Source organism: Podarcis erhardii, assembly GCF_964252035.2.
Source record: "Podarcis erhardii genome assembly, chromosome: 18".
NCBI classification, from domain to species: domain Eukaryota; kingdom Metazoa; phylum Chordata; class Lepidosauria; order Squamata; family Lacertidae; genus Podarcis; species Podarcis erhardii.
In genome coordinates, this window is record NC_138516.1 from 7059404 (window position 1) to 7080325 (window position 20922).

Genomic DNA, 20922 nt, shown 5'->3' on the forward strand with positions numbered 1-20922 from the left:
AGATGAATGACAACTTGTTGAGAGACCAGGAGATTATTAAGAAGGCCCAAAAAACTTTGAAGGATTACTTCGAGATAAATATGAACACTACGGTGGAAAAAAGAACTATCTGGGACGCAAGCAAAGCTGTGATGAGGGGGTTCTTGATACAACAGAACGCCGTAAAGAAAAGGACACAAAATGAAAGGAAAGATAAGATCTTGCAGAAAATCAAAGAACTGGAGAAGAAGTTAAGATCAAATGGAATTGAACCAGGCACCAGTGTGCAAAGCAGGAGTCTCCGTTTAAATCCTCGCAAAGTCTCCATTTAAATCCTTGCAGCCAGGGCTGGATTTAGGTTTGAGGCCCTGAGCTACTGAAGGAAACGGGGCCCCTTATATGTCCAGCTGTCCTTTGTCAACAGCAAATTGTCACTGTTTTTTTTTGTGTTGAATATATGCTCTATGGTAATTTATGGAAGCAGTGGAAGACAGGAGTGCCTGGCGTGCTCTGGTCCATGGGGTCATGAAGAGTCGGACACAACTAAACGACGAAACAACAATAATTTATGGACCTAATAATGTCTTTAGCCATTTGCACATAACAGAATATGTATTTAATCAAAGGGATTGTTGAATTGAAATACAATTAAGAGGTATATTAATAGTGAAATACAATTAAGAAGTACATAATAGTGAAATAATTAAGCTCTAACTTTAAATGATTTTTTATTCGTAACAAACTTAATAATGCAAACGCATTGGCATTTGGCAATAAGAAAAGTTCCTTTAGAAACACAATTTACAAAGACTTATAGTGTAGTCTCAGTCTAGAAACTTGCAATAACATGAAATGATAATTGTTTTTTATCTTACATTTTGGAAACATACATCCAGTTTTTTCCCCCTTTACATTTTTGGGGGGGCCCTAAGCTATAGCTTGTTTGAAGTAAAGGTAAAGGGACCCCTGACCATTAGGTCCAGTCGTGGCCGAATCTGGGGTTGCGGCGCTCATCTCGCTTTAATCGCTGAGGGAGCCGGCGTACAGCTTCCGGGTCATGTGGCCAGCAGGACTAAGCCGCTTCTGGCGAACCAGAGCAGTGCACAGAAACGCCGTTTACCTTTTTATCTACTTGCACTTTGACGTACTTTCGAACTGCTAGGTTGGCAGGAGCTGGGACTGAGCAATGGGAGCTCACCCCATTGCAGGGATTCGAACCGCCGACCTTCTGATCGGCAAGTCCTAGGCTCTGTGGCTTAACCCACAGTGCCACCCGCATCCCACATAGCTTGTTTAGCTTCTACGTAAATTCAGCACTGCTTGCAGCACTCCAGAACAACCTCAGAAGGAAGCTTTTGAATTGTGCACCCCCAAAAACGTTCAAAACCACCTGTTGCTCGTCATTTGGAGGGCTGGGAAAGAGGGCCCCAGGGCTTTGGTCTGTGGCAAAGTTTGCAGCCTGGTTCCTCTGTGTTCAAACCACATCTCAGATGTCTGTTGCACCCGGATTACAGGATATCTCTTTTTTCCCCCACACACGCAGAGGTTTTGCTGTCGGCATTTACACAACCAACTCCCCGGAGGCCTGCCAGTATGTCGCAGAGAACTGCGGAGCTAATATCATTGTGGTGGAGAACGACCGGCAACTTCAGAAAATCTTGGAGGTGACGTGGGGTCATGGGCTGTGGCTTGGGCATGCTTGGCCTTTCTGCAATCCCATGGGCATTCGAGTGTTCAGATGTACGCTAGCTTGTGGAATTTTACCTTTAGGGCCGTAAAGGGAGCGCAAAACCCAGATTCGGTAACCCAGGTTGAAATCAGACTCCTATAACCCTGCCGTGTCGAGGGAAACTGCAACCACAACATTAAGTTGCATTTACAGTGGTACCTCGGTTCTCAAACTTAACCTGTTCCGGAAGTCCGTTCCAAAACCAAGGCGCGCTTTCCCATAGAAAGCAATGCAAAATGGATTGATCCGTTCCAGACTTTTGAAAACAACCCCTAAAATTGCAGTTTAACATGAATTTTGCTATCTAACGAGACCATTGATCCATAAAATGAAAGCAATAATCAATGTACTGTATTATAAAATAAATAAGGCAGTATTGTAGATGATAAAAATAAAAATTATTTTTTTCTTACCTGCACTGACGATAGTCATGGTTTCGATGGGGGGCTTTTATCCATTTCCACAGTCACACAATCATTAGCTGAACTGGGTTCCACACGGTCACAAAAACAAATAAACCGAAAAAGCCTCAAAAACAAAAACGCAAAATATCAGAAACAAAACCGCCCAACTTAATCCGTTCCGGAAGTCCGTTTGACTTCCAAAATGTTCAAAAACCAAGGTGCGGCTTCTGATTGCTGCAGGCGCCCCAGAAACAATAGCCCACAGCCGCATCGGATGTTCAGCTTTCGAAAAACGTTTGAAAACCGGAACACTTACTTCCGGGTTTTCGGCGTTTGAGAACCAAGGCGTTTGAGAACCAACGTACCACTGTAGTGTATTAAGCCATCAGAGCACAGGGATTTCCTCGTGGAAATGACTGCAAAGCTGCGGGAGTTAGGGGTTGGGATGGATGACCTCTGAGGTTCCCCCACTCAGTTCTGTGGTCTTTCTTGCTCTAGGTTAAGAGCCAGTTGCCTCTTGTGAAGGCAATCATCCAGTATGGCGAAGAGCTCAAGGAGAAAAGGCCAAATCTGTACACAGTGAGTATCTCCTGTTTTCCTTCCGTTCCACCTTCTCTAAACCTCCCCTGAATGCTTCACTGAGTTTGAGCTGGAAGGGACCCCAATCCCCTGCGATGCAGGGATCACAAAAAAGCCATTTTTTGTCAGGTCGTGAATTTAAGCCGCGCTTTAACCTTTCACGGTTGGAATTTGGAAGGAAAAAAAGTGAGGCTTGTATTCAGGCCAATACGGTATACTGCCAGGTCAGAAATTAAGAAACCAAGATCATGATATGGACTTCAAACTGGTTTGGGATAATATATTGATAAAGTGGTGCCCCGCAAGACGAACGCCTCGCAAGACGGAAAACCCGCTAGACGAAAGGGTTTTCCGTTTTGGAGGCGCTTCGCAAAACGAATTTCCCTATGGGCTTGCTTCGCAAGATGAAATGTCTTGCGAGTTCCTGCGGGTTTTCCCCCCTTTCCCCCCCCCTTTTCCTAAGCCGCTAAGCTGCTTAACAGCTGATCCACTAAAAGCCGCTAAACCGCTAATAGCGCTAATCTGTCAATGGGCTTGCTTCGCAAGACGAAATAACCGCTAGACGAAGAGCCTCACAGAACGGATTAATTTCGTCTTGCGAGACACCACTCTATATCACCCAGCCCTCATGGGGTCCTGAGCCGTGTAAGACTTTATAGGTCAACACCAGCACTTCGGACTGGACCCAGAAAGTCGCCGGCTGCCAGTACAGTTGGGCTGGAATTGGTATTACCTTGTTTAAATCTTGTTTAAATAAATAGAATAGATAGAAATGTAGACCCTTCTTAACCAAGTTCTCCTTTTGGTAAAGGAAAGGTGATGGGGTAGTGCTGTGGTCTAAACCAGTGTTTCCCAACCTTGTGCCTCCAGCTGTTTTTGAACTACAACCCCCATCATCCCTGACTAGCAAGACCAGTGGTCAGGGATGATGGGAATTGTAGTCCAAAAACAGCTGGAGGCACAAGGTTGGGAAACACTGGTCTAAACCACCGAGCCTCTTGGGCTTGCCAATCGGAAGGTCGGTGGTTCGAATCTCCGCAAGGGAATGAGCTCCCGTTGCTCGGTCCCAGCTCCTGCCAACCTAGCAGTTCAAAAGCACACCGGCGCAAGCAGATAAATAGGTACCACTGCAGTGGGAAGGTAAACAGCATTTCTGTGCGCTCTGGTTTCCGTCACGGTGTCCCGTTGTGCCAGAAGCGGTTTGGTCTTGCTGGCCACATGACCCGAAAAGCTCTGTGCGGACAATGGCCAGCTCCCTCGGCCTGAAAGTGAGATGAGCGCCACAACCCCATAGTTGCCTTTGACTGGACTTAACCGTCCAGGGGTCCTTTACCTTTACCCTTGTGTCTCTTTCGTTCATGCAGTGGAGTGAGTTCATGGCGCTTGGGGCCAGCATCTCGGATGACCAGCTTGACAAAATCATCGCGTCCCAGAAGCCCAACCAATGTTGCACCCTGATCTATACCTCGGGGACGACGGGTCAGCCCAAAGGAGTCATGTTGAGCCACGACAACGTGAGTGAGATTCGCCACTTTGGGAAACTTTCCGGAGAGTCGCAGCCCTGGGGATGAAATCTTATCTCTCTCAAACTGGTCTCCCGTATCAGATACTGCCCACTTGAATTGTGCAAGAAATCGCCAAGGGTGAAAAAGGAGGAATGCAGTTATAATTAAGCCCATTTTGAAACAGGGGGCATGTGGGTGCCTCTGGTGGGGAAGATCAAAATAATAATAATAATAATAATAATAATAATAATAATGGTTTATTTGTACCCCGCCCATCTGGCTAGGTTTCCCCAGCCACTCTGGGTGGCTTCCAACAAAGATTTAAAATACATTAAAATGTCACACATTTAAAAGTTCCCTAAACAGGGCTGCCTTCAGATGTCTTCTAAATGTCAGGTAGTTGTTTTTCTCTTTGACATCTGGTGGCAGGGCGTTCAACAGGGTGGGCGCCACTACCGAGAAGGCCCTCTCCCTGGTTCCCTGTAGCTTTGCTTCTCGCAGTGAGGGAACCACCAGAAGGCCCTCGGAGCTGGACCTCAGTGTCCGGGCTGAACGATGGGGGTGGAGACGCTCCTTCAAGTATTCTGGACCGAGGCCGTTTAGGGCTTTAAAGGTCAGCACCAACTCTTTGAATTGTGCTTGGAAACGTACTGGGAACCAATGTAGGTCTTTCAGGACTGGTGTTATGTGGTCTCGGTCCCAGTCCCCAGTCTAGCTACTGCATTCTGGATTAGTTGCTGTTTCCGGGTCACCTTCAAAGGCAGCCCCACATAGAGCTCATTGCAGCAGTCCAAGCGGGAGATAACCAGAGCATGCACCACTCTGGCCAGACAGTCTGTGGACAGGGAGGGTCTCATCCTGCATACCAGATGGAGCTGGTAGACAGCTGCCCTGGACACAGATTTGACCTGTGCCTCCATGGACAGCTGTGAGTCCAAAATGACTCCCAGGCTGCGCTCCTGGTCCTTCAGGGGCACAGGTACCCAACACAATATTTTGCTGGAAACCACCCAGACTGCTTGGGGAAACCCAGCCAGATGGGTGGGGTATGAATAATAAATAATAATAATTATGTGTGTGTGTTGCGTTGTTGCTGAAGTGTCGTGCGTTTGCAGATCACCTGGACGGCCCGGGCAGGAGGCAACTACGTCGGCCTGAGCAAAGCGACGGACCGTCAGGAGGTTGTGGTCAGCTACCTGCCTCTCAGCCATGTGGCTGCGCAGATGATTGACATCTGGCTGCCGATCACGTTTGGAGTCCACATCTGCTTTGCGCAACCGGATGCTTTGAAGGTGATGTTCGGGAAAATTTAAAAACAAAACCAGAACCCAGAACCCACAGCCCCGCAAGAACACGCAGAAGCACTTGGGTGTTTTTCCCATTCCCCATGTCATTTTTATTAAATCTCCAAAAAGATTCCCCAAAAATTAATCATCATACACAACTTCTTTTTTAAAAAACACAAAGTTGTTTCTTCTTTTTTAAATAATTTTTTATTGCAAAACAATTTACATAAAACAACAGTACATCAGTAACAACTGCACACACACACTAACAACAAATCTTCTAACTTTTATACTTTTGACTTCCGAATCATCTTACTGTGCTTTTTACACATTCTTAACCTATACACGAAGGGACGCGGGTGGAGCTGTGGGTTAAACCACAGAGCCTAGGACTTGCCGATCAGAAGGTCGGCGGTTTGAATCCCCGCGACAGGGTGAGCTCCCATTGCTCGGTCTCTGCTCCTGCCAACCTAGCAGTTTGAAAGCACGTCAAAGTGCAAGTAGATAAATAGGTACCACTCTGGCGGGAAGGTAAACAGCGTTTCCGTGCACTGCTCTGGTTTGCCAGAAGTGGCTTAGTCCTGCTGGCAAACCAGAGCAGCGCACGGAAATACTGTTTACCTTCCCGCCGGAGCGGTACCTATTTATCTACTTGCACTTTGATGTGCTTTCTAACTGCTAGGTGGGCAGGAGCAGGGACCGAGCAATGGGAGCTCACCCCATCGCGGGGATTTGAACCGCCGACCTTCTGATCGGCAAGCCCTAGGCTCTGTGGTTTAACCCACAGCGCCACCCGCGTCCCATTTACAGCACATACATTTTTACTAATCTAAACTCCAGGTCTCCCCCTGGGGAATGAACCCGGGACCCCTTTGCTCCCACCTGACCTTCGGCTCCCTCTCTTGAAATTTTATGTCCCGCCAGGGCACTTTGGTGGAGACCCTCAAGGAAGTGCGGCCCACGGCGTTCCTGGGGGTCCCTCGCGTCTGGGAGAAGATGCAGGAGAGGATGAAAGCCGCTGGGCTGAAGTTCTCCGCCTTGAAGAAGCGGATCGCCGCCTGGGCAAAAGTCGTCGGGTTGGAGACCAACCTGAGACGAATCAATGGGTAGGAAGAATGTGGTGGCATTGTATTGTGTCCCAGACCCCTGGGGGTAGAACAGCAGGGACATAATGTATAAAGGTAAAGGGACCCCTGACCATTAGGTCCAGTCGTGGCCGACTCTGGGGTTGCAGTGCTCATCTCGCTTTACTGTCCGAGGGAGCCGGCGTACAGCTTCCGGGTCATGTGGCCAGCAGGACTAAGCCGCTTCTGGCGAGCCAGAGCAGTGCACGGAAACGCCATTTACCTTCCCGCCGGAGCGGTACTGTCAGGGGCTCAGGAGCAGAGGCACAGGGAAGATGGGAAATGGAGAGCGAGGGCGAGGAATCCGAGGGCAGTGTAGGAGGAGACAGTGGTCCGAGGGATTCCATAAGCCTCTCCAGCGAATCGGAAGATTCACAGAAGGGAGCGCCAGTGGCCAGGGGTAGGGGGGTCCCAAGGGGAACGCCCCAGGAGCAAGGGGGGAGCAGGGACTCCCAGAGTAGTAGTTGGAGATCAGGACCAGCTTCCCCACCAGAGCAGAGTGGGGGGGAAGGGTCCCAGGCATCGGGACCAGTACTTTCCCCACCAGGGAGAGAAGACGAGGCAGAGCTGACCACGCCTTCCTCGGAGAGTCGTACAACGGAGGGGAGGTCAGATCCGGCCAGTGTCACGGAAGAGGGAAGCAGTGATAGAAGCAGTGTAACGGTTAGGAGAAAGGTCACTGGGTTGGCGCGAGAAGCAAGTTCAAATGTACAGGAGCGCGGGACAGCAGAGAGTGAGGATTGGGAACCGGGTCCTAAAGCACGCCGGAGGCAGGGGGAGGAGCTAAGCGACTCAGCGTCGGAAGAGTCCAGGAAGGGCAATGCCCCAGAGGGCAGGAGGACCCAGAGGAGAAGAGAGCAGCGCAGGAGGTGGAGCAGGGCTAGGATCTTAAACTGGTGCGGAAGGGGAAGTGATTCAGATAGGACTTCGCCGATCTAGAGTCTAGACGTAGGGTTGCACGCTCTGGCTTTAAAATGGAAACTATACTTCAATAAAGACTTTTGTACATAATATCAGCCTGGCGTTGGTCCTCTGTGAGCTGGGACCTAGAGGCAGCCCTGACAGGTACCTATTTATCTACTTGCACCTTGACGTGCTTTCGAACTGCTAGGTTGGCAGGAGCAGGGACTGAGCAACGGGAGCTCACCCCGTCATTGCGGGCATTCGAACCGTTGACCTTCTGATCGGCAAGTCCTAGGCTCTGTGGTTTAACCCACAGCGCCACCCACGTCCCATGACCTAATGTGTAGCGTGCTATAAATTTCATATCTGTGATCCATAATTTCTCCCGAGCTGCCTTTTCAATATTATGACCTATAGCGTGGTGTAGTGGTTAAGAGCAGTAGACTCGTAATCTGGGGAACCGGGTTCGCTTCCCTGCACCTCCACCTGCAGCTGCTGGGTGAGCTTGGGCCAGTCACACTTCTCTGAAGTCTCTCAGCCCCACTCACCTCAGAGTTTTTGTTGAGGTGGAGGAAGGGAAAGGAGAATGTTGGCTACTTTGAGACTCCTTAAGGTGAGTATCAAGTCCAAAGTACTCCTCCTCCTCCTCCTCCTCCTCCTCCTCCACGTATCATTGCTGAATGAATGAATGAATCTTTATGTGCGTCAGCCATCGGTCATAGCAATGGAACAACAATACGATATACAAAGAATAGAAATTAAAAAGTCAATTATATAAATTTTAGGGTTTTGAATCAATAGTCAAATAGCGGGTGTTATTCTGATTTCCCCAGCTAAAAAACCTTGCCACCTTTGCTGTCGCCTTCTCATCTTGATCTGCCAAGAGAAAGGACACTGCGGCAGTGGTTGGGCGACCCGGAATGGGCAATAATAGAGGGGTGATAATCTCATTCCTCAAGTCTTTACAAAGAGGGCAAGCCAGAAGGGCATGCGCCACCGATTCGGGACTGCCATCTCCACAGGGACAGAATCGTTTTTCGTGTGGAATCTGTTGGAATCGTCCCTCAAGTCCAGCCGAGGGCTATATATTCAATCTTGCAAGAGTAAAATCCCGTCTATGTTTTAGAATTGCTAGGTTATGCAGATAGGGTGGTCTCAGCGACCGCTCCCAGTCACCAGTCTTCCCTGCAAGAAGCGAGGTTACAGGGAACCAGGCAGGGGGCCTTCTCGGTGGTGGCACCCACCCTGTGGAATGCCCTCTTGACAGATGTCAAAGAAATAAACAACTATCTGACGTTTAGAAGACATCTGAAGGCAGCCCTGTTTAGGGAAGTTTTTAATGACTGATGTTTTAATGTATTTCTAATCTTTTGTTGGAAGCCACCAGCCAGATGGGCGGGGTATAAATAAATTATTATCATTATCATTATCATTACCATTATTATTATAGTATGGCAGCGTTCCGCTTGGACCCTGCAAAACTCAAGATCTTCACAAACTTGTGAAACTCCTGATAAGATGAGGGGGCCTTTTCTTCTTCTTTCTTCCCCCCCATTCAGACTTAAAACTGGAGGCTCACAACGTTCGAGGGAAGAAGACAGGTATAACTTTTTAAAGAAGTTTGTATGGTTAAACCTGCACTGTTGAGAAGCACACCCACACCCCAGTTGTTGTTGTTGTTGTGCCTCTTTATCGACAGGAGATTGAAGTCCTGCTGTAAAAGGCTGTAACTGTTTTTAATATACAGTGGTGCGCCGCAAGACGAATGCCTCGCAAGACGAAAAACCCGCTAGACGAAAGGGTTTTCCTTTTTTCGAGGCGCTTCGCAAGACGAATTTCCCTATGGGCTTGCTTTGCAAGACGTTTCCGTCTTGCGAGTCTTGTGAGTTTTTTCGCTTCCCCCCCCCTTTTTCTAAGCCGCTAAGAGCCACTAAGAGCCGCTAAGCCGCTGATAGCGCTAATCCGCTAAACCGCTAATAGGGTTGCTTCGCAAGACGAAAAAAACGCAAGACGAAGAGACTCGCGGAACGAATTATTTTCGTCTTGCGAGGCACCACTGTAGAATCATAGAATAGAGTTGGAAAGGGGACCCTGAAAATCATCTAGTCCAACCCCCTGCAATGATGGACTGTGCAGTTGTCGATCGAACCTGCAACGATCTAATTCTTCTGATTATTTCACTGCTTGCTGGTTGCTGCCCTGGTCTAGTCTGGGAGGGCACAAGAGGCAAACTCAAACAATTGAAATAAATACTGATTTTAAAGAAGAAAATGTTTGCAGGATATTGGTTTGGTCCCCCCCCCCCACCAGCGATCATTTTAGTGATTTCCTCCGTGACGGCCAAATCCCAGCTACGTCTGGGAATTTCTGAACATTTGGCAACCCTTACTTAAAATCTCAGTGTCAAAATGTTAGGGTGCAAATCGGATTTGAAGTGAGAGCAGCAGGGGGGAGTGAAATCTTCGTTTTTCCTGTGAGATTAGGTGAAGGTATAGAGTAACTCTGATATGCAGCAGAAATTGAAATTTTGAGGGAACCATGGAAGGAGGGAGGGGGAGTCGTAGGTGGAATGATGGATTGATAAATCTGAAATGTTGTTCAAAAAAACCCATAAAAAATAAATGAAACAGTAATAATATATTGGGAGCGGTTGACCTCCCATCATAGAATTGTAGCATTGGTAAAAGGTAAAGGGACCCCTGACTGTTAAGTCCAGTTGCGGACGACTCTGGGGTTGCGGAGCTCATCTCACTTTACTGGCCGAGGGAGCCAGCGTTTGTCCACAAACAGTTTTTCCGGGTCCTGTGGCCAGCATGACAAAGCCACTTCTGGCGAACCAGAGCAGCGCACGGAAACGCTGTTTACCTTCCCGCCAGAGTGGTACCTTTTTATCTACTTGCACTTTGACGTGCTTTCAAACTGCTAGGTTAGCAGGAGCAGGGACCGAGCAACGGGAGCTCACCCCGTCGTTGTGGGGATTCGAACCACCGACCTTCTGATCGGCAAGCCCTAGGCTCTGTCCAAATACCTGCAATGCAGGAATATTTTTACCCGATGTGGGGCTCGATTCCAAGACCCTGAGATCAAAAGTCTCAACCGGCACGACACAACCACGCAAGCAGAACGAATTGTTGACACTCACTGAGAGAGTTCTAGCCATGAAATGAACGTAGGTTCTTTTCTGTAAATTGCTGTCTGTCTAATTTCCGTAGGTCCGACGAGCTGCCTCTGAATTTCCGCCTGGCCAGGAGCTTTGTCTTCAAGAAAGTGCGTAAACAGTTGGGCTTGGACCGCTGCACCAAATGCTACACAGGAGCTGCTCCCATCACAAGAGACACCCTGGAATATTTCCTGAGCCTCGACATTTGTATATATGAGCTATACGGCATGAGTGAGAGCTCAGGGCCTCACACGGCTTCGTTCCCGAGTTCGTACAAACTGGGAAGGTAGGGGCGTAATTTGTATTTATTTGGGGGAGGGGGGGATCCTGCGACTTCTGCTCTGTGTTGGCCGGTCCGTCTTGTGTTCTGTGGATTTAAAAACGACAAGCCCCCCCTCTCCAATTGCTTTTAAATCGTGCCTGTTCTCTGCCCCGTACCAAAACCGTTTTTCGGAATTCGGAGAAGCCCGTAATCCGACCGACCCCTGTGTTCGGATCTGCGTGCAAACCCACAATAATTGAACCCACAATAATTGGACTAAGTCTTGTTTGCTTTAAAATAAGGACCGCCAGAACAATTTTCCCCCCCCCCCCCCCACTGCTTATGAAAGCATGCGTACTCAACTTTTTGGCCTTGAAAGGACAGACAGACACACACCCCTGACCATTTTGGGCAGCGTCTCAAAAACTTTAAAGGCAATAAAATAAACTTGCAAACTACAAGAAACAGGAGTTTGAGAAAACCAACCAAAACATAAATTGGGAGGCTTAGTGTAAGCCACACCCCTAAATAAGCCTTGCACCTTTGAAAGTTTTAGAAATGTAATTTGGAAATGTATGCAATATTGAGCAGCAAATAATAAGGGTGGTTAGTGAAACATCAAGGCAGTGGGGCAGCAAGTCGACTTTTAAATTTGTATTAGATGTGACTCGATTTGATGTTACTTCGTTTTGTAAAGATGGAAGGGGATAGAAATCGATTGGGGAAGAGGGGGAAGCCCCATCATATCACACAGAGCATGCGAGCTGTTTTCCTTTCGGGAAAGGGGGAAGTCGCTTGGTCTTGACTGCTCGAAAACCGCTTTCCCTGCATTTCCCCAGTTCCGGCAAAGAGATCACGGGCTGCAGAACGATGCTCTTCAAGCCGGACTCCGAAGGCGTCGGCGAAATTTGTTTCGCTGGGCGCCATGTCTTTATGGGTTACCTGAACATGGAAGACAAGACCAAAGAGGCCATTGATGATGAGGGCTGGCTCCATTCGGGGGACCTTGGCAAGCACGACGCAGATGGGTTCCTCTACATCACGGGAAGAATCAAAGGTAAACAAGGCCCCCTTCTCACGGTCCTCAGAAGAACCAGAATCCTTTTTTTTTTTTTTTTAATTTGCATTTTAGTTATTTGTTAACATTCTTATACAGTGGTGCCTCGCAAGGCGAAAAGAATCCGTTCCGTGAGTCTCTTCGTCTTGTGGTTTTTTCGTCTTGCGAAGCACGGCTATTAGCGGCTATTAGCGGCTTAGAAAAAGGGGGAGGAAGCGAACAAAATCGCAAGACTCGCAAGACGTTTTCGTCTTGCGAAGCAAGCCCATAGGGAAATTCGTCTTGCGAAGCGCCTCGAAAAATGGAAAACCCTTTTGTCTAGCGGGTTTCTTGTCTTGCGAGGCATTCGTCTTGCGGGGCACCACTATATATATATACATCGGTATTACATCAGTAAACATCATATTACATGTGATGGAACTGACATCAGAGCGAGAAGCGGAGGCAGGGCTCCAGAGCGATGCCAGAGAGGGAACCAGCAAAGGGGAAGGAATTCAGCGTGACACCAATAGAGAGGAGAGGGAGATGGAGGAATTGGTGTCAGGGCTCTGAGACCCTTCAACCGAAAGTAGCGGAGAGAGTGCTGGCACGCCCCTGCCTTCCCCTTACTTGCGCAGACACGTTCCGCGCAGAGAACATAGGAGGAGACTTGGGGTCAAACAGCTTTTATGCTGGAAGAGGTTCAAGAAACACCCACTGACGGATTCTGCAAGTGACTAGCAGGTCACGGAGGGCGAGCTCTAACCCTAAACATGATTGAGCAAGCAATCTAACTAAACTGAAGGCAATTTACGCACAAGTAGCCCCCTCACAACCATTACATTACATTTCAGGACTTATTATAATATAATTTCCAACATGTATACAAAAAGTGCCGTATTTTTCGCTCTATAAGATCATAAGACGCACCTAGTTTTAGAGGAGGACAAGGGGAAATAAATATTCTCTCCCTCTCTGCTCAGCGCCCCTCCAGCGAAGCGGGAGAGAAATAGAAGGGGCTCCGTTTCTATTCACACTTCGCTGAAGGGGCGCTGCGCAGAGAGGGAAAGCTGTGCAGCGCCTCTCCCGCGAAGCGAAGCCAGGAGAGCCAGTGTGGTCTGACCAAGAGAGAACAGAGTGGTACAGTGGTACCTCAGGTTACATACGCTTCAGGTTACAGACTCCGCTAACCCAGAAATAGTACCTTGGGTTAAGAACTTTGCTTCAGGATGAGAACAGAAATTGCGCGGCGGCAGCAGGAGGCCCCATTAGCTAAAGTGGTGCTTCAGGTGAAGAACAGTCTCAAGTTAAGAACGGACCTCCGGAACGAATTACAGTGGTACCTCGGGTTAAGTACTTAATTCCTAGCAATTAGTAATAATAATACATTTATATTGTTATGATTAAATATTTTTTATTAGGTTTTAAAATACATAAAGCAGAGTAAGTTATCGTTGAAAGTAAGCCAATATAATTATGCTTCCCTCAGCCAGTAAACAAACCCACACACAGAACTACTATAACAAATAAATGAAATTAATTGAAAACAACCTAAATCCCACCCACAAACTAAAGACCTTTTGGTTCTAAGTACAGTGGTACCTTGGGGACGCAGGTGGCGTTGTGGGTAAAACCTCAGTGCCTAGGACTTGCCGATTGTATGGTCGGCGGTTTGAATCCCCGCGGCGGGGTGAGCTCCCGTCTTTGGGTCCCTGCTCCTGCCAACCTAGCAGTTCGAAAGCACCCCTAAGTGCAAGTAGATAAATAGGTACCGCTTCATAGCGGGAAGGTAAACGGCGTTTCCGTGTGCTGGCTCGCCAGAGCAGCTTCGTCACGCTGGCCACGTGACCCGGAAGTGTCTCCGGATAGCGCTGGCTCCCGGCCTCTTAATTGAGATGAGCGCACAACCCTAGAGTCGGACACGACTGGCCCGTACGGGCAGGGGTACCTTTACCTTTACCTTTACAGTGGTACCTTGGGTTAAGAACTTAATGCGTTCCAGAGGTCCGTTCTTAACCTGAAACTGTTCTTAACCTGAAGCACCACTTTAGCTAATGGGGCTTCCTGCTGCCGCCGGAGCACGATTTCTGTTCTCATCCTGAAGCAAAGTTCTTAACCCGAGGTATTTCTGGGTTAGCGGTAACCTGAAGCATCTGTAACCTGAAGCGTATGTAACCTGAGGTACCACTGTAAGTACTTAACCCGAGGTACCACTGTACTATGAAATGTAGCTCAGGTGTGTTTGGGTTCCTGATGGCTTATGCTGTGTCACCTCCTTCCAGAGCTAATCATCACAGCTGGTGGCGAAAACATTCCTCCAGTCCCTATTGAGGATGCCATCAAAGAGGCTGTCCCCATCCTCAGCAACGTCATGTTGATAGGGGACAAAGCCAAATTCCTTGCGATGCTCATGACTCTGAAGGTAAGTCCTGCTATTTCCTGTCTCCTTCTCCAATCTTTTTTTAAAAAATATTTTTTATTGATTTTAACATATACCGTATTTTTCGCTCTATAACACGCACCAGACCACAAGACGCACCTAGTTTTTAGAGGAGGAAAACAAGAAAAACAATATTCTAAACGAAATAGTGGATATATGTTTTTTGTGGTTCATGCTGTGGCCACAGACATGTGATCTGACAGTGAGTTTGGAGTAGCCCAATGCAAAAATCCTGAGGATCCATGTGGATCCATGCTTTGTAACGACAGAGGAGGGAAGGAAGGGGAACCATGGATCCTCTGCTCACGACTGCAGCAGATCCCCCCCGCCACCCGCAGGCATTCGCTCCATAACACGCACAGACATTTCCCCTTACTTTCTAGGAGGAAAAAAGTGAGTGCTATGGTGCAAAAAGTACGGTAAATTATAAAATGTACCACAAAACTTATCACTTATACAATCTTTTTAGACTTCCATCAGCACCTCTGATGATCCACCGTTTTAACCACTTCTTATGCATTTCTTAACTTTATATTGCCTTTACATCTCTTAACAAACCATCCTTCCCCTTCTCCATTTTGGCAACACTTCCAATAATACTCCTCACAAAATGTCTTGCAAACCTACAAACGTCGCCTGATTTTCACAAATACTTTTCAAATAGTCTGTAAATTTACTCCAGTCTTCCGTGAATTTCTGGTCCTGCCGGTTTCGAATCCTTCCTGTTAGTTTATCTAGTTCTGCATAGTCCATTCTTCAACCGTCGGTGTCTCCTTCCCCAATCTTGGCGTGTGTTTCCGTGTCAGGGCAGTGATTGGGAGCAGGGCAGCCGCAAAGCTTGTTATAAGAAAAAAACTGCTCCCTTTCCGCAGTAGTGTCCAAACTTTTTTCAAAGAGGGCCAGATCTGATGAAGTGAAGGGCCGGGAGGGCTGACCAAAGTTGACCTTTTTTTTAGGATTGAAGTTATTGAGGTGTGTTTTTTAGGATTTTAACCCAGGAAATACACTTTGAAGGTGACCCTGAAACTGCAATTAATCCAGAATGTGGCAGCTAGACTGGGGACTGGGAGTGGCCGCTGGGACCACATAACACCGGTTCTGAGAGATCTGAATTGGCTCCCAGTACGTTTCCGAGCACAATTTCAAAGTGTTGGTGCTGACCTTTAAAGACCTAAACAGCCTTGGCCCAGTATACCTGAAGGAGCATCTCCACCCCCATCGTTCAGCCACTGAGGTCCAGCGCCGAGGGCCTTCTGGCGGTTCCCTCATTGCGAGAAAGGAGATTACAGGGAACCAGACAGAGGGCCTTCTTGGTGGTGGCACCCACCCTGTGAAACACCCTCCCTTCAGATGTGAAGGAAATAAGCAGCTATCCTATCTTTAAAAGACATGTGAAGGCAGCCCTGTTCAGGGAAGTTTTTAATATTTAACACTGTACTGTTTAATACTTGATTGGGAGCCGCCTAGAGTGGCTGGGGAAACTCAGCCAGATGGGGAGGGTATAAATAATAAATTATTATTATTATAAGGGCCAGATTAAACTGACCGGTGGGCCGGATTAGGCCCCCGAAACTGACTTCGGACATGTCTGCCTTACGGGGTATTCTGGAGCCCATATAGAGTCCTTAAGTGGGTTCCCTATGGGTAGGAGGAAATAACAGAGGCCAACCAGAGAATATTGAGAAGCAAAGCGGCTAGTAAGCCTGATCTTTATTAAACTGTTGCAACAGGGTCCCCACTCACAACACGTAGGAGGGAGGAGAACCCCGAACAATGGTGCGCAAGCCCTTATATAGACTCTTGAAATTGCTCACGCTGTAGCCCAAGACCACCCCCCCAAAAAACCCCACACACATCAGACATACATCACAGAAGGGGGCGGTCTACAGCAGAAATCCGGCCTGCCAGGATACCTGAAAATGGTCACTGATGGCATTACCTGGGCAACCTGGCCATTTTTTTTTTTTTAGCTCCTGAGTCCAAGAAAGATGAAAAGTACACTAAAATGTCACATATTAAAAACTTCCCTGAACAGGGCTGCCTTCAGATGTCTTCTGAATGTCAGGTAGTTGTTTATCGCTTTGACATCTGATGGGAGGGCGTTCCACAGGGCGGGCGCCACTACCAAGAAGGCCCTCTGCCTGGTTCCCTGTAAATTGGCCTCTCGCAGTGAGGGAACCGCCACATATATTTAGATATGTGTGTGCATTTATGAATATTCCATATTTGAGACCTTAAAATTCTTATAGCAAGCTGTTCATGAAGTTGACTCTTTATTCAGCACAGCGCAGACAGAGAGAGCACAGCAACTCTTTCCTGTAGATCTTGCCTCCCCCCACCCCAAGGCAGTTGTGTCAGGAGTTCAGCCTACACTCGAGTAGGACCCTGGCAGAGACACATGCCCGACTGGCATGTTCTCTCCCTCCTGGTCGATCGTTCTGGAGCGTCAAAAGCTTTCTTCTGCCCAAACATCACAGCGACCGATGCCAACTGACACTGGCACACTTAGGGATCCGCAGAGTTTGCGTAACAGACCTCAGCAACTCGGCATTTTGGCTAATCTACTTTATTCACATATAAACACACATGGAGCACTGCAACATGGCTCCCTCTCTCTCTAGCATCAGACAGCAAAGAGAAAAATAACAAAGGACAAGAGTCCCACTTCACGGAACACAGGAACACAAACATCCTGTCTCCGTCACTTCCCACTCTGTGGAGTCAAAACATACACCGTCATGTGATAGACAAGAATCCCATGACTGCAATCGTAGAGCAGGAATCCTAACAAGTTGCAGGGACTGTGTCTTCCCACAAGTGGCTGTGCTTCTCCTGGGTCCTTCCCAAGCGATCTGAGATTCTGCCAGCGTGTCTGTCTGTACTACACCCTCTTCACACCTCTTCTGGTTCTGGGAGACTAGCAGGGAAGGGAGCAGGAGGGGGAGACCGCCTGGCTCCTTTGCCAGCCTGGCTTTCATCTCTTGTCTCCTGGCTCCCCTTTCCACCAGCCTGATTTCTGCACTGCTCTCTGCCACAGACTCTCCCTTCTCCCAAAGCCCTGTCACTCTTTCCTCCTCCTCATTCTTCTCCCTTGTCTTCTCCCTCTGAGATGGGGCAAATGTGGCCTAACTTCTTCAGTCCAGTAATTCAGTAGAGCTTGGGTTGGAAAGATGTGTGGAAGGATCCTGGTCCGTGTTGCTGCCTCCTGTGTTGGCTGACGCCACCGTGCCACTCCTTATGCATTCTCCCGTTCCAGTGCATGGTGAACCTAGAAACCGGAGAGCCGGAAGACGCGTTGACACCTCAAGCCATCGAGTTCTGCCATAAACTGGGCAGCAAGGCCACCAAAGTGTCTGACATTGTGAACAGCAAAGACCCGGCTGTGTACAGCGCCATTCAGAAAGGGGTCACGTCCGTCAACGAACGAGCCACTTCGAACGCTCAGAAAATCCAAAAGTGGATGCTTCTAGACAAGGATTTCTCCATCGCAGGCGGAGAACTGGGTGAGTGGGTGAAGCTGGTATCCTTTTCCTTCATCCAGATTCCAAATTCGTTATATGTTTCTCTTTAAACTTAAGAACAGCACTCCAGGCTGTTCTTACTTCCCATCCCTGATGCAGGTGGCCCTGTGGTCTAAACCACCGAGCTTCTTGGGCTTGCCAATTGGAAGGTCGGCGGTTCGAATCCCCGCAACGGAGTGAGCTCCCGTTGCTCTGTTCCAGCTCCTGCCAACCTAGCACAGGAGTAGGCAAACTAAGGCCTGGGGGCCAGATCCGGTCCAGTAGCCTTCTAAATCCAGCCTGCAGACGGTCCGGGAATCTGCATGTTTTTACATGAGTAGAATGTGTCCTTTGATTTAAAATGCACCTCTGGGTTATTTGTGGGGCCTGCCTGATGTTTTTACATGAGTAGAAAGTGTGCTTTTATTGAAAATGCATCTTTGGGTTATTTGTGGGGCATAGGAATTTGTTCATTCCCCCCCCCCTCAAAAAAAAAAAATAGTCCAGCCCCCCACAAGGTTTGAGGGACAGTGGACCGGCCCCCTGCTGAAAAAGTTTGCTGACCCCTGAGCAGTTCAAAAGCACGCCAGTGCAAGTAGATAAATAGGTACCGCTGTGACAGGAAGGTAAACGGTGTTTCCATGCACTCTGGTTTCCGTCATGGTGTCCCGTGCGCCAGAAGCGGTTTAGTCCTGCTGGACACATGACCCGGAAAGCTGTCTGCGGACAAACGCCGGCTCCCTCGGCCTGCAAGCGAAATGAGCGCCGCAACCCCACAGTCGCCTTTGACTGGACTTAACTGCCCAGGGGTCCTTTACCTTTATTACTTTTTACCTCCCATCCCATTTACATCCTGCCTTCTTATAAACATTTCCCCTAAGAAATATCCCTCTTATTTCATATGGTATCACTATTTCAAATCCTGCTCACGATTCCATCTGATTAATTGTATTTTTTCAGATATTCCAAAAGGGGCTTTCATTCTTCCATGCGTAGTCCATCGTGTTGGTTTCTTATTTATGCTCTGTAGTTTTCGCTTTAAAATCCATTCTTCTTTTGTTGGTTGTCAGGGAACTGACATCAGGGCGAGAAGCGGAGGCAGGGCTCCAGAGCGATGCCGGAGAGGGAACCAGTCGGGGGGGAAGGAATTCAGCATGACACCAATAGAGAGGAGAGGGAGATGGAGGAACCGGTGTCAGGGCTCCAAGACCCTTCCACCGAAACCAGCGGAGAGAGTGCTGGCACGCCCTTGCCGTCCCCTTACTTGCGCAGACGCGTTCCGCGCAGAGAACATAGGAGGAGACTTGGGGTCAAACAGCTTTTATGCTGGAAGAGATTCAAGAAACGCCCACTGACGGATTCTGCAAGTGACTAACAGGTCACGGAGGGCGAGCTGTGAGCCTAAGCATGGTTGAGCAAACAATCTAACTAAACTGAAGGCAATTTACACACAAGTAACCCCCCTCAAAACCATTACATTGGTGTTTTCTCTTCTTTCCAGTTCTGCACATGGCTGCTGCTGTTGCATGCGTAAATAAATTTTTAGTTGCCATTTTGCCTTGCAGGGGCTGGATTGGATTACCCTTAGGGGTCCCTTCCAGCGCCGTGATACTATGAAAAAACCATACAGAAGGTTAAAAATTCTGCAATGGGTAAATGAAGGAATGGTCCGCCAAGAGGCATTGGCAAAATTTCCAAGTAGTTTTTGGGTGGAGGGGGGTTGGCAGCCTCTGGTCTGCACTGAGTAGCAGCCACTGCCCAGGGTTTAAAACGGGACCTTCAGGATCCCTCAGGATCATCCAGTCCAACCCCCAGAAATATGCAAGCTTGTCCCTTCCGGGGATCGAACCTGCAACCTTGGCCTTAAAAAAGGTAGAGGGACCGCTGACCGTTAGGTCCGATCGCGGATGACTCTGGGGTTGCGGTGCTCATCTCGCTTTACTGGCCGAGGGAGCCGGCGTACAGCTTCCGGGTCATGTGGCCAGCAGGACTACGCCGCTTCTGGCGAACCAGAGCAGCGCACGGAAACGCCGTTTACCTTCCCGCTGGAGCGGTACCTATTTATCTACTTGTATTTTGATGTGCTTTTGAACTGCTAGGTTGGCAGAAGAAGGGACCGAGCAACGGGAGCTCACCCCGTCATTGCGGGGATTCGAACCGCCGACCTTCTGATCGGCAAGTCCTAGGCTCTGTGGTTTAACCCACAGTGCCATCTGCGTCCCTTTGCAACCTTGGCCTTATCAGCAACAATTTGAACCACCTGAGCTATCCAGGAAGCTCCTTGGAGACGGTGCCAGGAATCAAACCTGGACTTCCTTCAGAGAAGCCTCGTGTTTTCTCCAGCCTTCCTGGACATATCCTAACATATCCTCTCTTGTTTCCAGGCCCCACGATGAAACTAAAGAGGCCCGTGGTCGCCAAGATGTACAAACAGCAAATAGACCAGCTTTACGCGGACTAAACGAGCACCTAACGATCGCCGGAGGAATGCATACTATCCAATCTTCGCTGCACGGACCGTCTTCATATGGAAAGAGAAGCGCCACCGTCTCTCGCTCCTCTTTCCTCTACCCTTATTGAGAAGCGAGGTTTCAATAAAGGCAGCTCCCCAAATTCAGCTTGGTTTCTCTCCTCGCCAGTTGCTCCCTGTCCCACCCACCCCTTCGAAAGCCAAGTTTTTCAGCTGCAAAACACCAGTGTCCTTTGCTACTTTTCTGTCTCTCCCCCCCCCCCTTGGGCTTGGTTTAGGAACCCAATTTTGGCACAGGGCTCCAGCCTGCTCCTGTAGTTTTGCACCCGGGCAATGTGCCTCGACCTTTTCTGCCACCTCTGTGTCTTTCACAACCCACCCTCACCCTTTCTTGAAACTGAATGTACAGAAAGTGTGGTTTTATGTCCCCTAACTGTGCCTTGCAGGGGGGGCGGGAACCATGCGGTTTAGACTGGCAGCATCGTCTAAACAGAATTCTATTCTAGCAAGCGGCTGGCGGGAGTTGCAGTGAAACCATCTCCCCA

At 48.6% G+C, this 20922-nt stretch overlaps 1 protein-coding gene across 3 annotated transcripts in view; it reads left to right on the forward strand.

Moving 5' to 3' along the window:
• The window catches only part of ACSBG2 (acyl-CoA synthetase bubblegum family member 2), a gene marked incomplete at its 5' end in the record, with an annotated part of 37412 nt that extends 16892 nt beyond the window's left edge, over positions 1-20520 (forward strand). For 2 of the 3 annotated variants that reach the window (XM_081846128.1, XM_081846130.1), the window contains 11 exons: positions 1523-1643; positions 2611-2691; positions 4056-4205; positions 5312-5488; positions 6407-6588; positions 9069-9110; positions 10722-10955; positions 11771-11988; positions 14250-14389; positions 17664-17910; positions 20292-20520. In XM_081846128.1, the coding sequence (XP_081702254.1) occupies positions 1523-1643; positions 2611-2691; positions 4056-4205; positions 5312-5488; positions 6407-6588; positions 9069-9110; positions 10722-10955; positions 11771-11988; positions 14250-14389; positions 17664-17910; positions 20292-20368 (1669 nt within the window). In that variant the 3' untranslated portion in view covers positions 20369-20520. The remainder of the gene's footprint in view (positions 1-1522; positions 1644-2610; positions 2692-4055; positions 4206-5311; positions 5489-6406; positions 6589-9068; positions 9111-10721; positions 10956-11770; positions 11989-14249; positions 14390-17663; positions 17911-20291) is intronic. The other variant, XM_081846129.1, reaches the window with a different exon arrangement.
• Positions 20521-20922: the final 402 nt, after the last annotated feature.